Genomic DNA, 19,758 nt, shown 5'->3' with positions numbered 1-19,758 from the left:
TAATAGATGTTTATTGATTGATTGACTGATTGATCTCTGCTACACTCACTACCTTATATTGTTTCATATCATAGGTATTTGTGAACATGTCTAATTATTATTATTATTATTAATGACAAAAATAGCTAGCATTTGTATAACTTTATTTAGTGTTTTATATATTTATACAAATTTATAAAGTGCTTTAAAGTTTGCAAATCACTTTATAAATATTATCTCATTTGATCCTCATAACAATGTTAGGAGGTAGGTACACTTAACCTGTGCCTGTCTGTTTTCTCATCTATAAAATAGGATAATAATAGCACCTATCTCCCAGAGTTGTGTAAGCATAAAGTAAGATAATGTTTATAAAGTGCCTCGCAAACTTTAAAGCACTATATAAATTCTAGCTATTGTTATTATCCTAAAGATGAGGAAACTAAGGCATGGAGAGGTTAAGTGATTTGCCCAGGGTCATACAGTTAGTAAGTGTCCAAGACTGGATTTGAATTCAGGTCTTCTTGGCTCCAAATCCAGCACTTCACTATGCCACCTAACCAACCCTTTTTTCCACACCATCTAAAATAGTGCCTTGGACAAAGATAGTCATCAATATTTCATGAATGAATGTAAATAGCTCATCTTTAAAAGAATAAGCATCCAGGTGGGAGGAAGTGGTCAAGCCTACTCTGGACCTCCCACACCTAACAGCCTAGCACACGTACCCTTAGCTTTTAACTCCGGAAGGATTCAAGAAGTGGATTTCAAATGCCTTCAAGCAGCATGGAAGAGAATTGGAGCATTTCCCAATTTTTATTTCACGTGATAGACACTGCCTCCAACAAAGGGCAATACCATAGTCACAAATGTTATCATCAATGCCACTTCTTACTGTACAAAAGAAAGAACTGCTTAGGTCAGGAGGCCCTGAACCGTGCCCTTGACTTCTAAAGCGGGACCTCAGTAATATCCATCTAAGGACTAACATACTAAAACTACAAATGTGGTTCAGAAGCTGACATGTACATCTCCTTTCCATGCTTGTAATCATCTATTTGCACAAAGTTTGTGCATGATCTTTTCTCAAATCAATGGTAATTTAGGAGAGGAGAGTACTTGGAGAGGGTTTGGGTTCTGAGTTAAATTCTCAAGAATAGGGGTAAAGTGTTGGGATAGACAGCTGTATCTCTGAGGCCAATTCAGAAGGAACCCCTAGCCCTTATCTGGTGCCCACCATGGCAGCAAGTCTAGCCTTTTGCCACATTGCTCTAGCATTCCTTTCTTGGCATATATCCATTCCTCAAAAGAAATCTTGTTCCCAGTGACTCTGGTGCTAATCCTGATGAGCTGTTTAATGCTAGTAGTGAGATAACATAAGCAGAACTAACAGTAAAAGAACCAGACAATGGGATTCAGCCTGGCCCCGGAAGGTTTTCTCATACCAGTTTACCACCAGGGTTATTGATGGGGAGAAGACTGTCAGAACTGCAGTGTGGCTAAATCTCCAGGAGCAGCCTGGCATAGGAGCAGGAATGGCAGTCCCAGAGTGAGAGTCAGAAATTGTTTTTTTGTTGTTGTTGCTACTGTCTGTGAATGGATCATTTCAAGGAGACAAGATAAGTTACGGTAACTACTGCCTTAGATTGAAGGACAATAAATCTGAATTGCTAGCTAGCAATGACCTCTGCAAAGACAGAGGATGAAACAACTAGAAGGTCAATAGAGGGGATGGAGATGTGACTGAGCCCCTGCCTTCCTAAGTAGAAGTAATAGATTCAAGACAAAGTAGAGAGCATCATCCTCAAGGGAAACTGAGAAATCAAGGAGGTCAGAGGGAAGGCATAATCTCTGTTCACATTGGATTGATAAGATAAATTATGTTAATGTTAGAGCCTTAATTTTGGAATAATGGGATAGAAGTTGCTAACACATTCCTATAAATAAAGCAGAAATGGAAAGGGACCTGCTATTGAGAAATACTAGGGTATCTACCAATATTACATCGTCAGTATAATACTATATCAATCAATATAATACCATAATATCAATATTGAAGTATAATAATATAGTACTTCAAGGACTTATGCTTACTTAAAGGCAAGTAAAAATTGATATTGCTAAAGCATAGGTATGTCTATGTCAGTCCACGACTCAAGAAGTTCCACGGCTCCCTATTTTCCCTGGGATAAAATACAACAACCTCCGCAAGTAGATTGCAAACTATCTATGCCTTCACAGACAGTTTTCATGAGCTGTGAGGGCAGAAAAATTCAATGTTCATACGGACTATTTGTGCCCAATCTGTGGTAGAGCCTTCCAAGATCATATCGGTCTGATCACCCACAGCCAGAGACATAGTACTTTGATGCCGACATAGTGATGTCATTTAGGTCCTCTTCGAAAATGAAGGACAACAACCATTCAATTATTTTATCACATCTTGTTGATTCCACCTTCTAATCCATCTCTCACATCAATTTCCTCTCCACTCACATGGCCATCACCCTATTCAGTCTCTGATTACCTCTTAACTAGAGTATTGCAATAGTCTCTTAATTGGTCTCCCTATATCATCCTTTTCCTCTCCGAAATCCATCCTCTACATAGCTTCAAATTTGATATTGCCAAAGCACATATTTTATCATGTCAGTCTCTTAAGGGCTCCAGAAACTCCAGAGCCTTCCTTCTACTTCTAGGATAAAATTTAAACTCCTTTAATGGCAATTAAAACTCTTCAAAAAACTCAGTCCAGCCTGCCTTTCCAAGATCATTGTATGTTACCTCCCCTTCCACACTCTATATTCCAGCCAAACTAACCTACTTCCTGTTCCCCAAGTATAACATCCTACCTCCACCTCTATACCTTTGCATGGGCTCTCCCTTACTTGGAGTTTTCTCCTTCTCCAGTAGTGCTTCATAGAATCCTTGGCTTTCTCTAAGCTTCATCTCAAGGTCTTCCTCCTATATGAGCCCTACCCTGATCCCCACAACCTCCCCCTTCCCAGTTGCTCATATATCTCCTCCTAGAAATTATCTTGTATATGTTTTGAGTATATTCTGTATTTATTTTGGGAGGTGTGTGTTGTTTCCTCCTAATAGGATGCAAGCTCCTTAAGAGTCAGAATTGCTTCATTTTTGTCTTGTATCCCTGATACCTGGGAGAGTATCTAGCACATAGTAGACATCTAATAAATGTATATTGAATGAATGAATGTTAAGTACATTAGAAAAGAACTATGTTTCAAATCAAGAGAGCTTGGTTTCAGGTTCCAGCTTCAATGCTTGGAAGGAGGAGGAGAAAGGAGAAGAATCAAGTCTTTTTCCAGCCATTCTTTTGAGACAGCATTTTATGCATTTTCAGTTAAGTGGAAAATAACAGTGAAGCAATGAAGGCCATCCACTGAGAGAGGCGTATTCTAGACCAGGGATCTTCTTGTTTCCCATAGCCATACTTTAACCATGTCCATGTGATGCCAAAAATTCAACCCACTTGGTTATTTGGTATTTTATATCATGTAGGGCAGTGTTGTCAACCTCAAATAGAAATGGAGACCACTAAACCACACAAAGGATCCCTGAAGGATACATATTGCCTTAGAAAACCACATGTTAGCATTATCTATGTTCTATTATATTTTTATTTATTTTGTTAAATATTTCCCAGTTACATTTTAATCAGGTTCAGGTTTGTACATGAGAGTGTTGTTGGCCACAAATAAGCAGTTATCTCATAGAATTGTTTATTTTTCTCTCACATGCTAGGTTTTCCCATAGATACATCTTCAATAGAACTAACTCATTTTTTACTTGTCCAGATGGTTTGGAGGCAAGATCATTTTCAGGTTCATCTGAGTGACAAAAATTTAGTACGACAAGCATATGGATCATATTCAATAAGATCTTTTATATTAAGTGATTTCTTTTTAGATTGTGGATTGGATTCACAGACAACATCCAAACTGAGACCTAGTGGATCCTATCTGCTCTTAGTCTGTCTTACTTTAAAAATTCAAATTGCATTTTATAGAGCATTGTATTTCTACACAGTACTATATACTTTAAGATCTTTTCTTTGAAAAGAGGGAAGTTCATTTAAAATTATACTTTTCCATAATACTGAGAGAAATGCTAGTTGCAGATCATCAGAAATAATCATCAGTAATAAGAAAATACATGGCTAACTTTGCAGCATGTGTGTAATAAACTTTTTTCTTTCTAATTCCTAAAACATTATTATTAGTAATAAAGATTCTTGTGATTACTGAGAAAATCATTTTCCACAGCACCCAAGAAACTACTACATATCCCTAGGGTGTTTTGCCATATTCTGTCAGAAAAAAGGTTAGTACATCAAAATAAAATCTATTTGTCATTCCAACTAAATTCATAGCCACAGTGGTAAATATGCTCAAGCCATAATTGTTAAGTAGGACTAGATCAGAAAAGCCCAAGACTCTGAGACCAGACAAAGCTATTGGGCTGGGTCTGAGACAGGGAAATCTATTAGCTAGCAAGCAAAGAAAAATTTCAGGCCAGAGGGCATATGATTTTGATGGTATGATGTTGAAGGAAACAATGAAAGATCATGCATGAAGACTCCATTAGGCTGGCAGCTAGTCAGTATCTGAAACATCTGGTGGCAAGGAATAGGAAATTAAATTTTGGTAATAATATAGGTAAGTTCGGTAGGACTCCAATGCCCAGTGGGCCTGGAAGAATAAGACATGATCTTAGTCTCAATCTATCCCCCTTTAGGGGCAGGTATGTGGCAGAGTAGATAGAGCACTGAGCCTGGAGTCAAGAGGACCTGAGTTCAAATCTGACCCCAGACACTTATTAGCTGTGTGACCCTGGGACTGAAAAACTAGAAGACTGCAGAGATAGGCAGGATGCCTATTATTATAGGTAGCTGGGGAAAAGGAGAAACCTAAATAAAATAATAACCTTTGGGAGATCAAAGGAGAGTCACATTTACCCTCTTACCTAATCATTCTTGGTGAATCTAATTGTTCTTGAATCATCCTTGGTGGTGGTTGTGGCCAGCTTTGGAGGGGGGCAGGGGTGAGGGTGAGAGAGTTCAGGCCAAAGTTTTCCCATGTTACTTTCTGTTCTCAATCCCCTGCCTAAGGAGATGATAAACTCACTATGTTGGGTTCCTATGTCCATCTCCAAAGGGGGATACAAGTGTTTTGTGCTGATTGAGAACTTCTGATTATGAAGGCAAGTACATCAGAGTAGTGGGGCGGCTAGGTCCATCCTCTTGACCTCAGGGAGAACTAGAGACTTTGATTTGAAGACCAGTAGCCAATTCAGGAGCCCAGAAGATCCTGTGTAGTCACTGGCATGGCTCCATCAGCTTGCAGCATTTCTGAAACTTGCTGCAGAGAGCAGCAAGCTCTTCATTTTTCTGGCACTTACTCACACATCTCCCCTGGTATTTCTGACATTTCTCATCAAGGAATCCAGCCCCAGCTATATAAGTGAAGGAATCAGAAGAATTATTTCCATAAGAAAACATTGCCAGTTTTCAGATATAATTCCAGTGATGAGCTGGTCACAATGCCTGAATAATTGTTGCCAGCTCAGCCCTGACCTTAACGAGAGGAGAGCTAGTCAGTACTATCTCCCTGATGTGATTTCTTCTATGTTGAGAGGTGTACAGAGAATACACTTAGGCCTGAAGACTATCAGATAGGGACACTAGATATGGCATCTTCAAAGCAAACAGCTGTCTTCTTCTAAAGATTCACCTGGAGATTCATCTGGTTCCCCCATCCCTAGAGTGCATACTCCTGGAAAATCTGTCTCATGGAATCCTTGGTTTCTTTCAAAGCTCAAGCACCACCTTTTACATGAATCTTTTCCTGACCCCCATCCTCTTTCCTAATTGTTAGTATCCTCTCTCCCAACATTCTCTTGTATTCATTTTACATATATTTTATGTACATATCATGCATGTCCACATTATCTCCTCTGTTAGAATATAAGCTCTTTGAGGATAGGGTTATTTTGCTTTTGACTAGATCTTTCACAGTTAGCATAGTGCCTGGCACATAGTGGGTATTTAATAAATGCTAAATCCCACTTTATAGCCTCTAGGAATATGAAATAGCCTATTCTGTAAATATAGAAGTTCTAGGGTTTCGTTATAGCTTTCAGATTGTATCACCAGGGCTAAGATTGACTTCTGAAATTCAGGGAGAGATGGGGAGGTAATTCACAGAATATTCTCCTGTATAAGTTACAAGCAATAGATAAAGGTAGAATATATTTATTGACCAAGGGTAGACCCTGGGCCTACTCCCTTCGAACTCCTAGGATGGATATAAAGATATGCTTTCTCTCTCGTCATTATTCCTCTCTTTTCTACTTCCTCTTCCTTTTGTCTTATATCTCCCTGCTAGGTCATCTCTTTCTTACTACCTATTAATAATTGAGCCTTTAATAGGTTTATAAGCCACCACCTCTTTCCCAGCTCATATCAAGAGGTATAAAAGAAGAGTTTGGGGAGCAGAGACAATACTTCCAATACCCTACCTATGTGGCAAGTCTTATTCACAAAAATCATAATTGTGTCACATAATATGTCTCAAAGCACAGATCTCCAGGAGAACACATGCCATGATTTCTTCTATTGACAGCTGTCCCTCTGACTCCAGGGGCCTCTAGTCATTCAGGATTTTGTACCAATAGAAGTGCCCTTTCTCACAAGAGAATAACTTGGAATTTCTCCCAATATGTATTTGACCTATTCCCACAGAAATACCCATTTTACCTGAGTCAGCTTGAGCCAAAAAGAAGAAAAGAGCAAAGAGAAAGGACAGGGTCCCCATGGCAGAAATCACCAGAAGATCAGTAGAGATCAGAGCACTCCATGAGACCAAGCACTCTTGTTTATAGTTCTTTCTAAGCCAGGAAGTCATTTTGATCAACGAAGCTTGTCAGAGATAAAAACTCTTCCAGGGTCTACTGAACCATGTCACCTTTGAGCCATCACCTTTGCTATTGCTGTCTGTGGGTGTCATTCAGGACACTGGTCTGGAGCCCTTCCTTTTCTCTAACTCTGAAACAGAGAGAGTGGCTTTGCTCCTTTAATTGGATACCAAGAGTGGAGGCATAGCATCTCCTTAGAGGCAAAAAAATAAAATGTAACAGCCTGTGAAATTATAATGACCAAGCTTAAGATGAGAAAATGCAGTTCCCTTATTTGCCAAAGTGAGGAGGTATGGATGTAAAATATTAAACATCTCATCTCTCAAATGATGTGTTCCTAATATTGAGCTACTTTTTTTTCTCTATCCTTTTTATTTTGTGTTACACATATAGGAGAACTGGTCTTCAACCAGTCTCTGAGTCCAGAAAGTCCAGAATGTAATCACAGAGTAAAAGGCAGATAACAAGCTGTTGAACCAAAGTATAAAGGTTAAGTCAGACTCATAATCTCTTTTCAAAGTGTGAAAAAGTATTTCCTTCACTGGAAATTGTAAGAAGAATCTCTGGGATATTGCCTCTAACTTGCCTTTACACTCTCAGGTTGGGACCTTAGAGGATGATTACTACTTTCTTTTTTTTATTTTTTTATTAATTTATTTTGATTTATCAACAATCACTTCAATAAGTTTTTTTTTTTTAGGCAATTGGGGTTAAGTGACTTGCCCAGGGTCACATAGCTAGTAAGTGTCAAGTGTGTGGTCTGAGGCCAGATTTGAACTCAGGTCCTCCTGACTTCAGGGCTGGTGCTCTATCCACTGCGCCACCTAGCTGCCCTCCATAAGCTTTTGAATTTTAAATTTTCTCCCCCTCCACCTCCCTCCCTCCCCCCAAGACAGCACACAATCTGATATGGGCTATACACATAGATTCCTATTAAACATATTTTCACATTGGTCATGTTGTAAGGAAGAGTTAGAACCAATAGGAGGAACCACAAGAAAGAGGAAACAAAACAAAACAGAAAAAAAAAATAGCAAATGGTATGCTTCAATATGCATTCAAATTCCATAGTTCTTTCTTTGGATGTGGATAGCATTTTCCATCATGAAACCTTTGGAGATGTCTTAGATCCTTGCATTGCTGAGAAGGGCTGTCTATTAAAGTTAGTCATCACACAACATGGCTGTTACTGTGTACAGCGTTCTCCTGGTTCTGCTCACTTCACTCAGCATCACTCCATATAAGTCTTTCCAGGTTTTTTTGAAGTCGGCCTGTTCATCATTTCTTACAGCACAATAGTATCCCATTACATTTATATACCACAACTTGTTCAGTCATTCCCCAGTTGATCACAAAAAGATCATTCACCACAAAAAGAGCTGCTATAAATATTTTTGTTCATGTGGGTCCTTTTCTCATTTGTGTGATGTCTTTGGGATACAGCCCTAGAAGTGCTATTGCTGGGTCAAAAGGTATGCACGTTTTTGTAGCTCTTTGGGCATAGTTCCAAATTGCTCTCCAAAATGGTTGGATCATTTCACAACTCCACCAACAATGCATTAGTGTTCCAATTTTCCCATATCTTCTCCAACATTTATCGTTTTCCTGTTTTGTCATGTTGGCCAATCTGATAGGTATGATATGGTACCTCAGATTTTTGATTTTGCATCTCTCTAATCACTAGTGACTTAGAGCATTTTTTCATATGACTATAGATGGCTTTAATTTATGCATCTGAGAACTGGCTGTTCATATCCTTTGACCATTTGTCAATTGAGGAATGACTTGTATTCTTATAAATTTGACTTAATTCTGTATATATTTTGGAAATGAGGACTTTATCAGAGACACTAGTTGCAAAAATTCTTTCTTATTTTTCTACTTCCCTCCTAATCTTGTTTGCATTGGCTTTGTTTGTGCCAAAAATTTTCCATTTAATACAATAAAAATTCTCCATTTTGCATTTCATAATGTTCTCTATCTCCTGTTTGGTCATGAATTCTTCTGTTCTCCATAAATCTGACAGGTAAACTATTCCTTGCTCTCCCAGTTTGTTTATAGTATCAGCCTTTACATCTAAATCATGAACACATTTTGACTTTATTTTAGTAGATGCTTACTACTTTCAAGGGATTAAGATGTATTTCTACAGATACATACTCCTAAAGCTAAAATGAACAAACCCCTGCTAGTGAACTTCCTCTTAACAGTTACCCAATAGGAAAAAAAAAGCACCTCAAAATAAAAGCATTTACTAAAAGGGTATAATAAAAACAGTTTCTCCTAAACACCTCCAACCACTTAAACTTTGAAACATTTTCCAACAAATACACACAGAATCCATGAGAAAAGTGGACATTGAGTACAATGGTAATAAAGCACACATGTAAGGAACATGTGGCCAAAACAATTCATACTTCTGATACCAGAAGGCCTTGTTATCTTTTTTTCTCGCAAAGGAGTACTCACGCTGCTCAGCTCCCAGATTATTTTCCTCTCCCAAACTCAATTTTCAAATGCCAATTAGCTATTCCTTGAATGCGCAGTTGACTTTCTTCTCTGCTGCCAGAGGTCACACTCCTTAAAACTACCATTAGATTAGTAACTAGATTTAGTAATTAAGAGATCATTGGTAACTTTGGTGAGAGAGATTTTAATTGAATGAGGACGACAGAATCCAAACTTTAGAGAGTAAAGAAGATAATAGGAAGAAAGGAAGGGAGGCACTGATTGTAAGAAGGCTTTCTCTAAGAGCATATACACAAAACAGAGAAGACATGTGGGACAACAACTATCAGGAATGGACAGATCAAGTGAGAATTTTTTGAGAATGTGGGAGATACAGGCATGTTTGTAGATAGTAGAGGAGCAGACATTATATAGAGAGAAATTGAAGATAAGAGAGTGGGGATGATAGAGGTAGTAATCTTCTGGAGAAAACAGGGTAGAATTTTATCACTTATCCATGCAGAGGGGTTTGCTTTGGCAAGAAGAGGGACTGCCACTTCTTGTGAGAAGGAGTAAAGCAGGAACAGTGCAGAAGGTGTCTGGGTTATGTAAATTGAGGAGAAGGGGAGAAAAAGGGAGTTCTCAGAAGACAACTTAAATTTCTTCAGTGATGTGAAACAAGGCTCTCCGCTGAGAGTATGGAAGGAGGGAGAACTATGTGAGGATTTGAGGAAGGATGAAAAAGTTTGAAAAAGCTGCTATGGTGGTGCTATCAATCAGGGATGTGTAAAGGGATTTCTTGGCTTCAGTGGGGGCCCAGTTGAGGTTATGTAACATAAATTGGAAGGGGATCCAGACATCACAGTTTGTTATTTTCTCCAACTTTGCTTAGCAAAAGGTAAGTGGGAGAGAAAGCAGAGGATGTTGAAGTCCCCTAGTATGGTCTGTGAGCTAGGCACTGAACTTATCAAGGAAAGGTGAGTGATCTGGAGATTTTGCTAAACAGCTACCAGAATTTTTGTTGGCTGGTAGATATGGATTGAATGAACCTCAAAAGAGGAAAGGTTACTGAGTGATTATGGTACAGGCACTGGTTGGAAGTAGCAATGAAGAGTAGGGTCTCCAACATGACCAGTGGCAGGGGAGGGGAAAGTGAGTGAAATTACAACCAGTGCTGGAATGGGTGACCAAGGAGGTTGTACTATCAGGAAGGACACAGGTTTCTGTGAGAAACAGAAGCTAGATGGGAAAGGAAAAGATTTGACATGAAAGCAGATTTGTTACCTATGGAGCAAGCATTACAGAGAACATAGGAAAAAGAATGGTAGCTTTAGAATGGAATGTTTATGGGGAAAGGTTAAGAGGATGGGAGTAAGAGAGCAGCCATCAGGCAATGCAGAATGAGATTTGAATACTGACAGCTCAGGGGCTTAGAATCACTGGGGTGGGGAGGGTATAACTTGGTGGTAAGTGGGTAATCACTGAGGAATGAAATCAGGTAGAATGAGTTCCCCCAAGGTGAAGAAGGTTCAGGTAGGGTCAGTCAGGTAATAACTCATAAGTTGCTAGATGGTAGAGTGGATAGAAGGCTGGAGCTGGAGTCATAAAGACCTAAATTCAAATCCTAACTCAGATACTTACTAGCTATGTGACCTTGGGCACAGTTTCCTTGCCTCAGTTTCCTCATCTGTAAAAACAACATATAATATATTGTAGCACCTACTTTCCAGAGTTGTTGTGAGGAAAAAATGAGAAAATATTTGTAAGGTGCTATATATATGCTAGCTATTACAACTACTACTATTACTACTGTTATCACTACCACCACCACCATCACCTAGAAATTCCTGTAGTTTAATATAAAAGACTACAAACAAAAACACCTTTCCCCTGCTACCACCCCCTACTCTCCCATCTCTATTCATCTCAATAGTATGCCTCATTTGTACCTCTACTACTCTGCTCTCTCCTTCCATATGCCCTCTGGAACCTCATTCTATTGCTAACTAAGCAATGATCATTGTAGAACTCTTCCTCTTATACTTCATCCATCTTCTTGCAGTTATGGAAACATAGCTTCTCAATGGACACTGTATCCCTGTCCCTTCTCCAGAATCAGAAGTCCCCTCTCTCATACTCCTCTCTACACACACAAACACAAGGATACTGAACCAGTAAAAGGATGCATACTCATTGCTCCTCATGGCCACTTCCAGACACTCCCCCTCCCACCATCACTCAGCAACTTCTCTTTCCTGGAGATTCACTCTATTTAGATTTATCATCCTTTCTTTATGCTGAGGGCAGTAATCAACCAGTTAGCCCCTTGGGTTATTCTTCCTCAGAGTCCAATAAATCTTCTTCTCTAATCCAACTCCTGCATATACATATGCATATGTACATATGTATGTATATATGTATACATATGTATAGATTGTGTGTCTATATATGTGCATGTGTACATGTATGTGTATGTGTACATGGACAAAATGTATACACACTAATGTCCCTTCAAACATGCTATCCCAGGTCATCAATTTCCTCAACTACTATGAACTGCATCATCCTTCTAGTTCATTTGCATACAAGGATGTTCATGTCCTTAATGTCATTATTAAAAATTCAAACCCCTCTGAGTATAAACTCCTGTCCCTCCATCTTTTCCTTTGCTTCACCACCTCATAAACCTATTCCTTATCCTCTTTCCAATTTCCAGTCACTCTTCTTATTTCCCAGTCCATCAATGTTGCTCTCACCTTTCTTTTAAATCTCCATGCCAAAACAGTCAATCAGTTCAGCTTCTTGCTGTCCTCAACCTTTGAATCCTTTCTTTTCCTTTTTTTTTTGACACATACATTTCCAAACCCCAGCCCTGAATTAACCTCACCATCCTCCTTTGTTCCTATTTAGATGCTGCTGAGCAAGGAAAATAAGTTGCCCAATCACTGAGTCTCATACAAATTTGTAGGATCTAACCTTAACTGGGCCCTTATCACTACATGGCAATTCCTTTGCTCTCTCCTGATCAACTATCACACTCCCCAAAGCATCTTTTTCCAAACCTTCTCTCTTCCAAGCCACTTCTTTCCTCCCGTTCAGCAGGAGACCTCATCTCTAACTAGAAAATTGAGGCTTTCTTTTAATAATTCCCTTTTCTCTACAATCTCACTTTAAATTCCCACTGTTCCACATTTGCTCCAGTATCAGCAAAAGAGACAGACCTTCTCCTTACCAAGTACAACCCATCTACTCCCTTGATCACTTCCTCTCCTGTCTCCTTCTGGAGCTTGCCCCTTCAATAGTCTCCATTCTTTTTCTAATATTAAACCTTTATCTTCTGGCTCTTTCCCCCTTACCCTAAAATCAGACCAAATCTCCCCCACTCCTACAATTCCCTCACTTCATCTGCCAATGCCTTAAATTATCATAATAACTCTCCCTTCTTTCACTACACAATTCCTAGTAGAAAAACTATATACACTTGATGCCTCAACTTCTCTTCCCAATGACTTTTCAACTCTTGTAATCTTGCTCCCAACCCTATGCTCAAATGAAACTATTCCATCCAGGGTTACCAATCACCTCCTAAATGATTAATACAATGGACTCTTCTGAATCCTCATTGTCCTGAAACTTCTGTGGTTTATGATGTTATTGACTCCCATCTCTTTGATGCTCTCTCCACCCTGGTATTTCCAGACATTATGCTCTCCTGCTTCTCTTCCATGTGTTTGAATATTCCTTCTTAGTCTCCTTTGTTGGTCTGATGGGGTTATAAGATTTGAGCTGGACCCCTAAAAGAAAAAGACCATGTCTTTGAACACAACCCAGCCCCAGAACTTTACCACAGTGGCCAGACCACTTAACTCCTTTCATTATCTGCCTCTGGCCCACCCCAGGCTACCTGACACTCCTTAATCCCATTCAGACCTTTTCTCTGGTTATTTATTATTCCTTAATCCCATCCAGATCCTCTCACAGTCTTTTCTGTAGAGAAGTATCAGTCCTATCCTCATCAAATTCATAGATTTACTAAGAATCTTGACCATCTAACCAGTGTTATAGCAAAACCTCACTACTCTGACTGAAAGAAGACTTGAGTGGTTGAACTCTTTCAAGGCAGAGCCCCTGTACCCTTGCATTTTGGGGTTCCCAGCACCCCAAACCTCAACAAATCCTCGTTTGTGTTCTACCCTTTGTACATTGTCCTGCTTTTTCTCTCTTTGCTCCCAATCAATAAACAAGTATTTACTGAATTTCGCTACATGTCTAGTCCCATGTTAGGGCACAGATCTATTCTTTCATGACCACCCAAAAGAAACAGGTCTGTGTAGTATATTTTCCATTTATTCACAGAATCATAGACCATTAGAGCTATCCAAAGATGGAATGGGCAACCTTGGGAGGCAGCAGTTTCTTTCTCACTTGATGTCTTCAAGAAAAGGTCAGATGGACACTTACAGGGGATATTGCAAAGGTATTTCTCAGTCAGGCAGAGAATGGATTATATGGCCTCTGAGTTCTTTCTGAAATTCTGTGATTCTATGAGTGGATAATATATCCAAGGAAAATAAAACCTTGCATGAAAAGAAGAGGGAGAGGAAAAATCCTTGAAAAACAGTCATGTGAAGGGTTTGGGAAAAGAATGATAAATCAAAGAGTAGAACAGAAGATAAGGGAACGTGTCATCTCTTAAACCAGCAAGAGAGAGTACTCAGCAGTATTCAGTAGAAGCGAGTGATCAGTAGCCAAATGCTACAGAGGGATCAAGGAAAATAAGACTTGAAAAGAAGGAGATCACTGATGACATTAGAAAAAAGCATTTCAGCACAGTAGGGGGGAGGAAGCCAGATCATAAGAGGCTGAGGAGAGAGTGGGAGATAAAGAAAAATAATGAGTACATTTTTTAAAAGAAATTTAGTAGTCAAGGGGGAGAGCATCAATCAGCAATAGCCTACTATGTGGCACAGAGAAGGAATTAAGTTCTGCCTGATACATACCTGTTTTGTGAAGATGAGCAAGTCATCCTATTTCTCAGTGCCCCAGGCATCTCCTTCCAAGACTTACACATTATGTGGAAAGAGGTTCCTAGACCATTGAAAAATCATAGGTTCACTACTTATTCCTATCCCTTATCTGTATTGGGTATTGGGGATGCATATATAAAATTGAGACAATCTCTGCCCTTAAGAAACCTAGATCTTGAAAGGAGACACATGTTCAACTCTAAATGAATGCAGGTTATAGGCAAAATAAACAGTGGTTTCAGAATATCACTAAGAGCTGAGGGGGATCAGGAAAGGTCTCTACAAAGGAGAAACAATTGATACCACCTCTAACCCTGTACCCCAAAGAAGTCAAAGGCACATAGAAAAGACATATTATAAAAATATTAATAGTAGTAAGATGGCACAGTGGATACCAGACCTGCAGTCAGGAAGACCTAACTCAAATCCAGCCTCAGACACTTGCTAGCTGTGTGACTCTGAGAAAGTCACTTAACCTCTGTTTGCCTCAATTTTCTCATCTGTAAAATGTGTATAATAATAACACCTATCTCCCAAGCATATTGTGTGCCAAAATGACAAATTCAGAGAAACTTGGGAAGACTTGTATAGACTGAGGCAGAGTAAAGTGAGTGAAAGCAGGATACTCCATCACATGTCTCTCTGCCATTGCCCTGGACATCTCTCATTCCTGGAATGGACGACCTTCTTACCTCCACTTCTAACAGCCCTTCTCTTCCCTTAATACACAGCTCAACCTGTGGCTTCTGCTTAAAGCCTTTCCTCATTTCTCCCAATCTCCAGTACCCTTCCTCTTTATTTTATATTCAAGTATTTTATATATTTGCATTTATTCACAATCACTTTTATGTTATATATGCATATATATTAACATGTATACTTATTGTCACCTCTATTAGAATGGAATCTCCTTAAGTGTAGGGATTATTTGTTCTTTATATTTGCATCCCTGGAACCTAACAGAGTGCTTTGGTACATTTTAAGTACTTAATAAATATTTGTTGATTGATTGATTCGTAAGAATTGCAATGATCAAAAGGAAACCAAATTTGAAAAACTTAAGAACACTTATTATAACAATGGCCAATCATGACTCGAGAAAAGTAACAATTAAGCATGATTCCCTCCTTTTGGCAGAGAGACTAACAGAGCAGAATGGAACATTTTCAGACAAGGTTAATAGAAAGATTTGGGGTTTTTGACTATACATGGGTCTTCTACTAGTAGCTGTAAAGGGGCCGGTTCAGCATTGTAGGGAAGGAATTGCTGGTCAGCAATAGTGATGCAACAAAAAGAAGAAAAGAAAATAGGAGCAATGTACTAAATGTAATAATTTTTCAAACTATAAAATAGTTCATAGCTTCATATTCAGTCCTCTTTTAATGTTCTTTGTATATCAAAGTGTCCATGTTTGTTAATGTTTAAATTCATAAATTTAAAAATTAAATTGAAAAAGAAAGGAAAAAACACTCTGCTGTAGCCCAGGATGGCCAGTGGGTTGCATTGTGGCTGACAATACTGCCCCATCATGCAGAAACATATTAAAATGCAATTGGGAAGCATTTAATAAAATAAATAAAAATACAATAGAACATAGATAATGTTAATATGTGGTTTTCAAAGTCAATATGGATCCCATAGGGATCTTCATGTACAGTTTAGCATGCCTTTTATATTTCAATTTGACCCCACTGGGCTGGAACCATCTTGTAAAAGGTTTTAAATGGCAAAGATAAGAGTTTGTACTTTATCCTAAAAGTAATAGGAGCCACAGAAAGATAGGATGGCATTTGGGTGGAATGGAGGAGTTAGTGAAAGGCTTTTTATTATTGAGGAGACATGATCTCATTTCCTTCTCCCACTCCAGTCCTGCATCTTCAGCTACTGGCTGCTCTCTATTTAGATATCTCATAGTCTTCTCAAACTCAACATGCCCAAAACACAACTCATTGTCTTTCGCCCGTGATCTTCCTCCCTCCGCCTCCTAACTTTCTGATTACTTGTGAAGGCAGCACCATCTGCCGAGTCCCTCAGGTTCACAAGCTAGGAGACATCCTCCACTTTTCACTCGCAATCACCACACCGCTAAATCCAATAAATTGTCAACTTTTGTCAGTTCTGCTTCCTTATTTGTCTCCTCTTTTGTATTTGTGCCACACTCACCATAGTCAAGGCAGCATCACCTCTTGCCTAGACTATCATGATAGCCTCTTCCTTGCTCTTCCTGCTTGTAGTCTTTCCCCTTTCCAGTCCATCCTCCATTCAGGTATGAAAAGGATTCTATTGTTCTCAGTTTTTTGTAGTCAAAAGACGGGATGAGTAGAAAGAGTTTGCTTGAGCAAAAGAGGACATTTAATAGAAAGGACTTTGGCATGAAAAAGAAAAGAGGTAAGTGCTACAGCTTAATGGTTCTTAGGCACATTATTCTTCTTCACACTTGTGTTCCCGCCAATCTGTTATCAGTATCAAAGGCAGCTGAAATGGTGTAGTGGATAGAGCACTGGGCCTGGAGTCAAGATCTGAGTTCAAATTTGACCTCAGACACTTGCTAGCTCTGTGACCCCGGGCAAGTTATTTAATCTGTGCTTGCCTCAGTTTCCTCAACTGAAATATGGGGATAGTACCTCCCTCTTTGTGAGAATCAAATGAGATAACATTTGTAAGCACTTAGCATATAGTAGGTTAATTAATGTTTGTTTCCTTCCTTCCATTATAGCACATTCCATCTCCCATATCTATGCCTTTGCACAGGCTGCCCCCCTGCCTGGAATCCCTAGCTTTCTTCAAGGCTTAGAACAACAGCCTTAAAGAAATAGAGTGGAGGATCAGTAGAATTGATTAGGTATACAATATGCAGGAGGAAATGGTTGTAGTAATCTTATGTTTGATGAATGCAAAGATCCAGACTTTTTGGGCAAGGCCTCACTAATTGACAAAACTTGCTGGGAAAACTGGAAAGCAGTTTTGCAGAAACTGGGTACACACCAACACCTCACACCATATACCAAGGTAAGGGCAAAATGGGTATATGATTTAGACATAAAGGGTGATACCATAAGCAAATTAAGTCAAGTTTATGGATAAAGGAAGAATTTATTACCAAATAAGAGACAGAGAGCATTGTAAAGGAATGTAAAAGGGATAATTTTGATTACATTAAATTAAAAAGGTTTTGCATAAATAAAACCAAAGGAGTGAATATTAAAAGGAAAGCAGAAAACTTGGGGGGGGGGGATTTTACAGCAGGTTTCTCTAATAAGGGCCTCATTTCCCAAATATATAGAGAATGGAGTCAAATTTATAATAATACAAATCATTCCCCAATTGATAAATGGTCAAAGAATATGAACAGGCAGTTTTCAGATGAAGAAATCAAAACTATCTATAGTCATATAAGAAAAATGCTCTAAATCACTATTGATTAGAGAAATGCAAATTAAAACAACTCTTAGGTACCACCTTACACAGATCAGATTAGCTAATATGACAGAAAAGAGAAATGACAAATATTGGAGGGGATGTGGGAAAATTGGGACACTAATGCACTGTTGGTGCAGTTGTGAACTGATCCAACAATTCTGGAGAGCAATTTGAACTATTTCCAAAGGGCTATCAAACCGTGCATGCCTTTTGATTCAGTAACCACTACTAGGTCTGTATCCCAAAGAGATCATAAAAGGGGGAGGGGGAGGGCAGAGAAAACACATGCACAAAGATATTTATAGCTGCTCTTTTTGTGGTAGCAAAGAACTGGAAATCAAAAGGATGCCCATAAATTGGGGAATGACTGAACAAGTTGTGGCATATGATTGCTATGAAATATTATTGTGCTATAAGAAATGATGATCAGGATGCTTTCAGAAAAACCTAGAAAGATTTATATGAGCTAATGCAAAGTGAAGTGAGCAGAACCAGGAGAATGTTGTACAAAGGTAATAACAATATTGTACAATGTTGAACTATGAATGACTTAGGTATTCCCAACAATAAAAAGATTCAAGATAATTCTGAAGATTTATGATGAAAAATATTATCCACCTCCAGAGAAAGAGCTAATGGAATCTGAATGTTGATTGAAGCATTTTTAACTTTATTTTTCCTGCAATTTTTTGATCTATTTTTTTTCACAACATGACTAATTATGGAAATGTGTTTCACATGACTGCACATATATAACCTTCATTAAATTGTTTACCTTCTCAGTGATGGGAGAGGGGAGGGAGGAAGAGAGAAAAGTTGGAACTCAAAATTATAATAAAAAAAAAGTTTAAATTGTTTTTACTTGGAATTGGAAAAAATATATAAAAAAGAACAAGAGCTCTGTCCTGATCCCCCAAGTTGCTAGTGCTCTCTTTACCCTCATCCCTGGTAATTACTTTGCATTCATTTTTTGTATTTTCTTACCCGTATTTATGTTGTTTCTCCCCAGTAAGATGTAAGCCCTTTGAAGGCAAATTTCTTTTTTTCTTTATATCCTCAATTCATAGCACAGTGCCTAACAAATGCTTGTTGGATGAATGAATGAATGAATGAATGGATGGATGAATGAATGAATGATCTAAGGCATTTAGCCAAGAATCCAGGTTGCAGACTTGAGATCTCTTTTTCATTTCCTGTCCTAAGAGAATAAAGGTTAATAAAGTAGTACAAATCCAAATGTGTGGTTTTGGGCTTCTATCAGCTTCTTGGTCTTTAGCAAATACAACCAATGCTGTCGTCTTTGAATTCAAATTTTCTTAAAGCCAACTAATCTTGCCAGGAAGGAATAGGCACTTTGGGATGCTTGGTTGAAAAATCAAAGGAGTTTGATTCCTCTTCCTACTCATTCTTTGTCCTGAGACAGTCATCCATCCATTGCCTTCTGTATAATGAAAATTCATAGACCATGTGTTTTCTTTTGCAACGTGACTAATACAGAAATATGTTTTGCATGACTGATCATCTATATCAAGTCGCTTGCCTTCTCAAGGAAGGGGGAGGAGAGGGAGGGAGAGAGAGAATTAGGAACTCAAAATTTTAAAAATAAACAAGCTCTAAAAATTGTTTTTAAATGCAATTTTAAAAAAAGAAAATACTTTTAAAAGAAAAGAAAATATTTATAGACCAGATTATTCCTAATTATCAGACCTAGTTAATCCTAAAATCATAGACCCGGCTATTCCTAAAGAAGTGCCCCCTTGAACTTGTGATGGAAAATACTCTCCACATTCAGAGAAAGAACTATGGAGTCTGAATGCAGATTGAGGCATACTGTTTTCGTGTAAGGGACCACAGGCCCAGTATGACCTCTGGAAAATTACTAGGTTGCAGTTGTCAAGGCCTCCTTGTGATAAGAACAAATTACTACCTCTTCCTGGAATACCCCTAT

General features: G+C 38.6%; 1 protein-coding gene across 1 annotated transcript; it reads right to left on the bottom strand.

Annotated features, from left to right (window-relative positions):
• Window positions 1-5,317: 5,317 nt before the first annotated feature.
• On the bottom strand, window positions 5,318-5,757 carry LOC114026583 (beta-defensin 106-like). Its single transcript, XM_027840296.1, has 2 exons — window positions 5,733-5,757; window positions 5,318-5,454 (listed from the first exon to the last, which is right to left on the bottom strand). The coding sequence occupies exons 1-2, from the start codon at window positions 5,755-5,757 to the stop codon at window positions 5,318-5,320; spliced, it is 162 nt and encodes a 53-aa protein (XP_027696097.1).
• Between the last annotated feature and the right edge of the window lie 14,001 nt (window positions 5,758-19,758).

This window comes from Vombatus ursinus, unplaced genomic scaffold (genome assembly GCF_900497805.2).
Source record: "Vombatus ursinus unplaced genomic scaffold, bare-nosed wombat genome assembly UNPS02014841.1, whole genome shotgun sequence".
Classification (NCBI taxonomy): Eukaryota; Metazoa; Chordata; class Mammalia; order Diprotodontia; family Vombatidae; genus Vombatus; species Vombatus ursinus.
The sequence above is the reverse complement of the archived record's forward strand: the minus strand, read 5'-3'. Positions and strand labels throughout refer to the sequence as shown.

What these genes read in the sequence shown, in the direction of transcription:
- LOC114026583 (XM_027840296.1), bottom strand. Translation starts at nt 5,757, where the DNA reads ATGGGGGAACCAGATGAATCTCCAG. An exon ending in GGAACCAGATGAATCTCCAG is followed by an intron (nt 5,455 to 5,732) that starts GTGAATCTTTAG and finishes TCACTTATATAG; the next exon opens with CTGGGGCTGGATTCCTTGAT.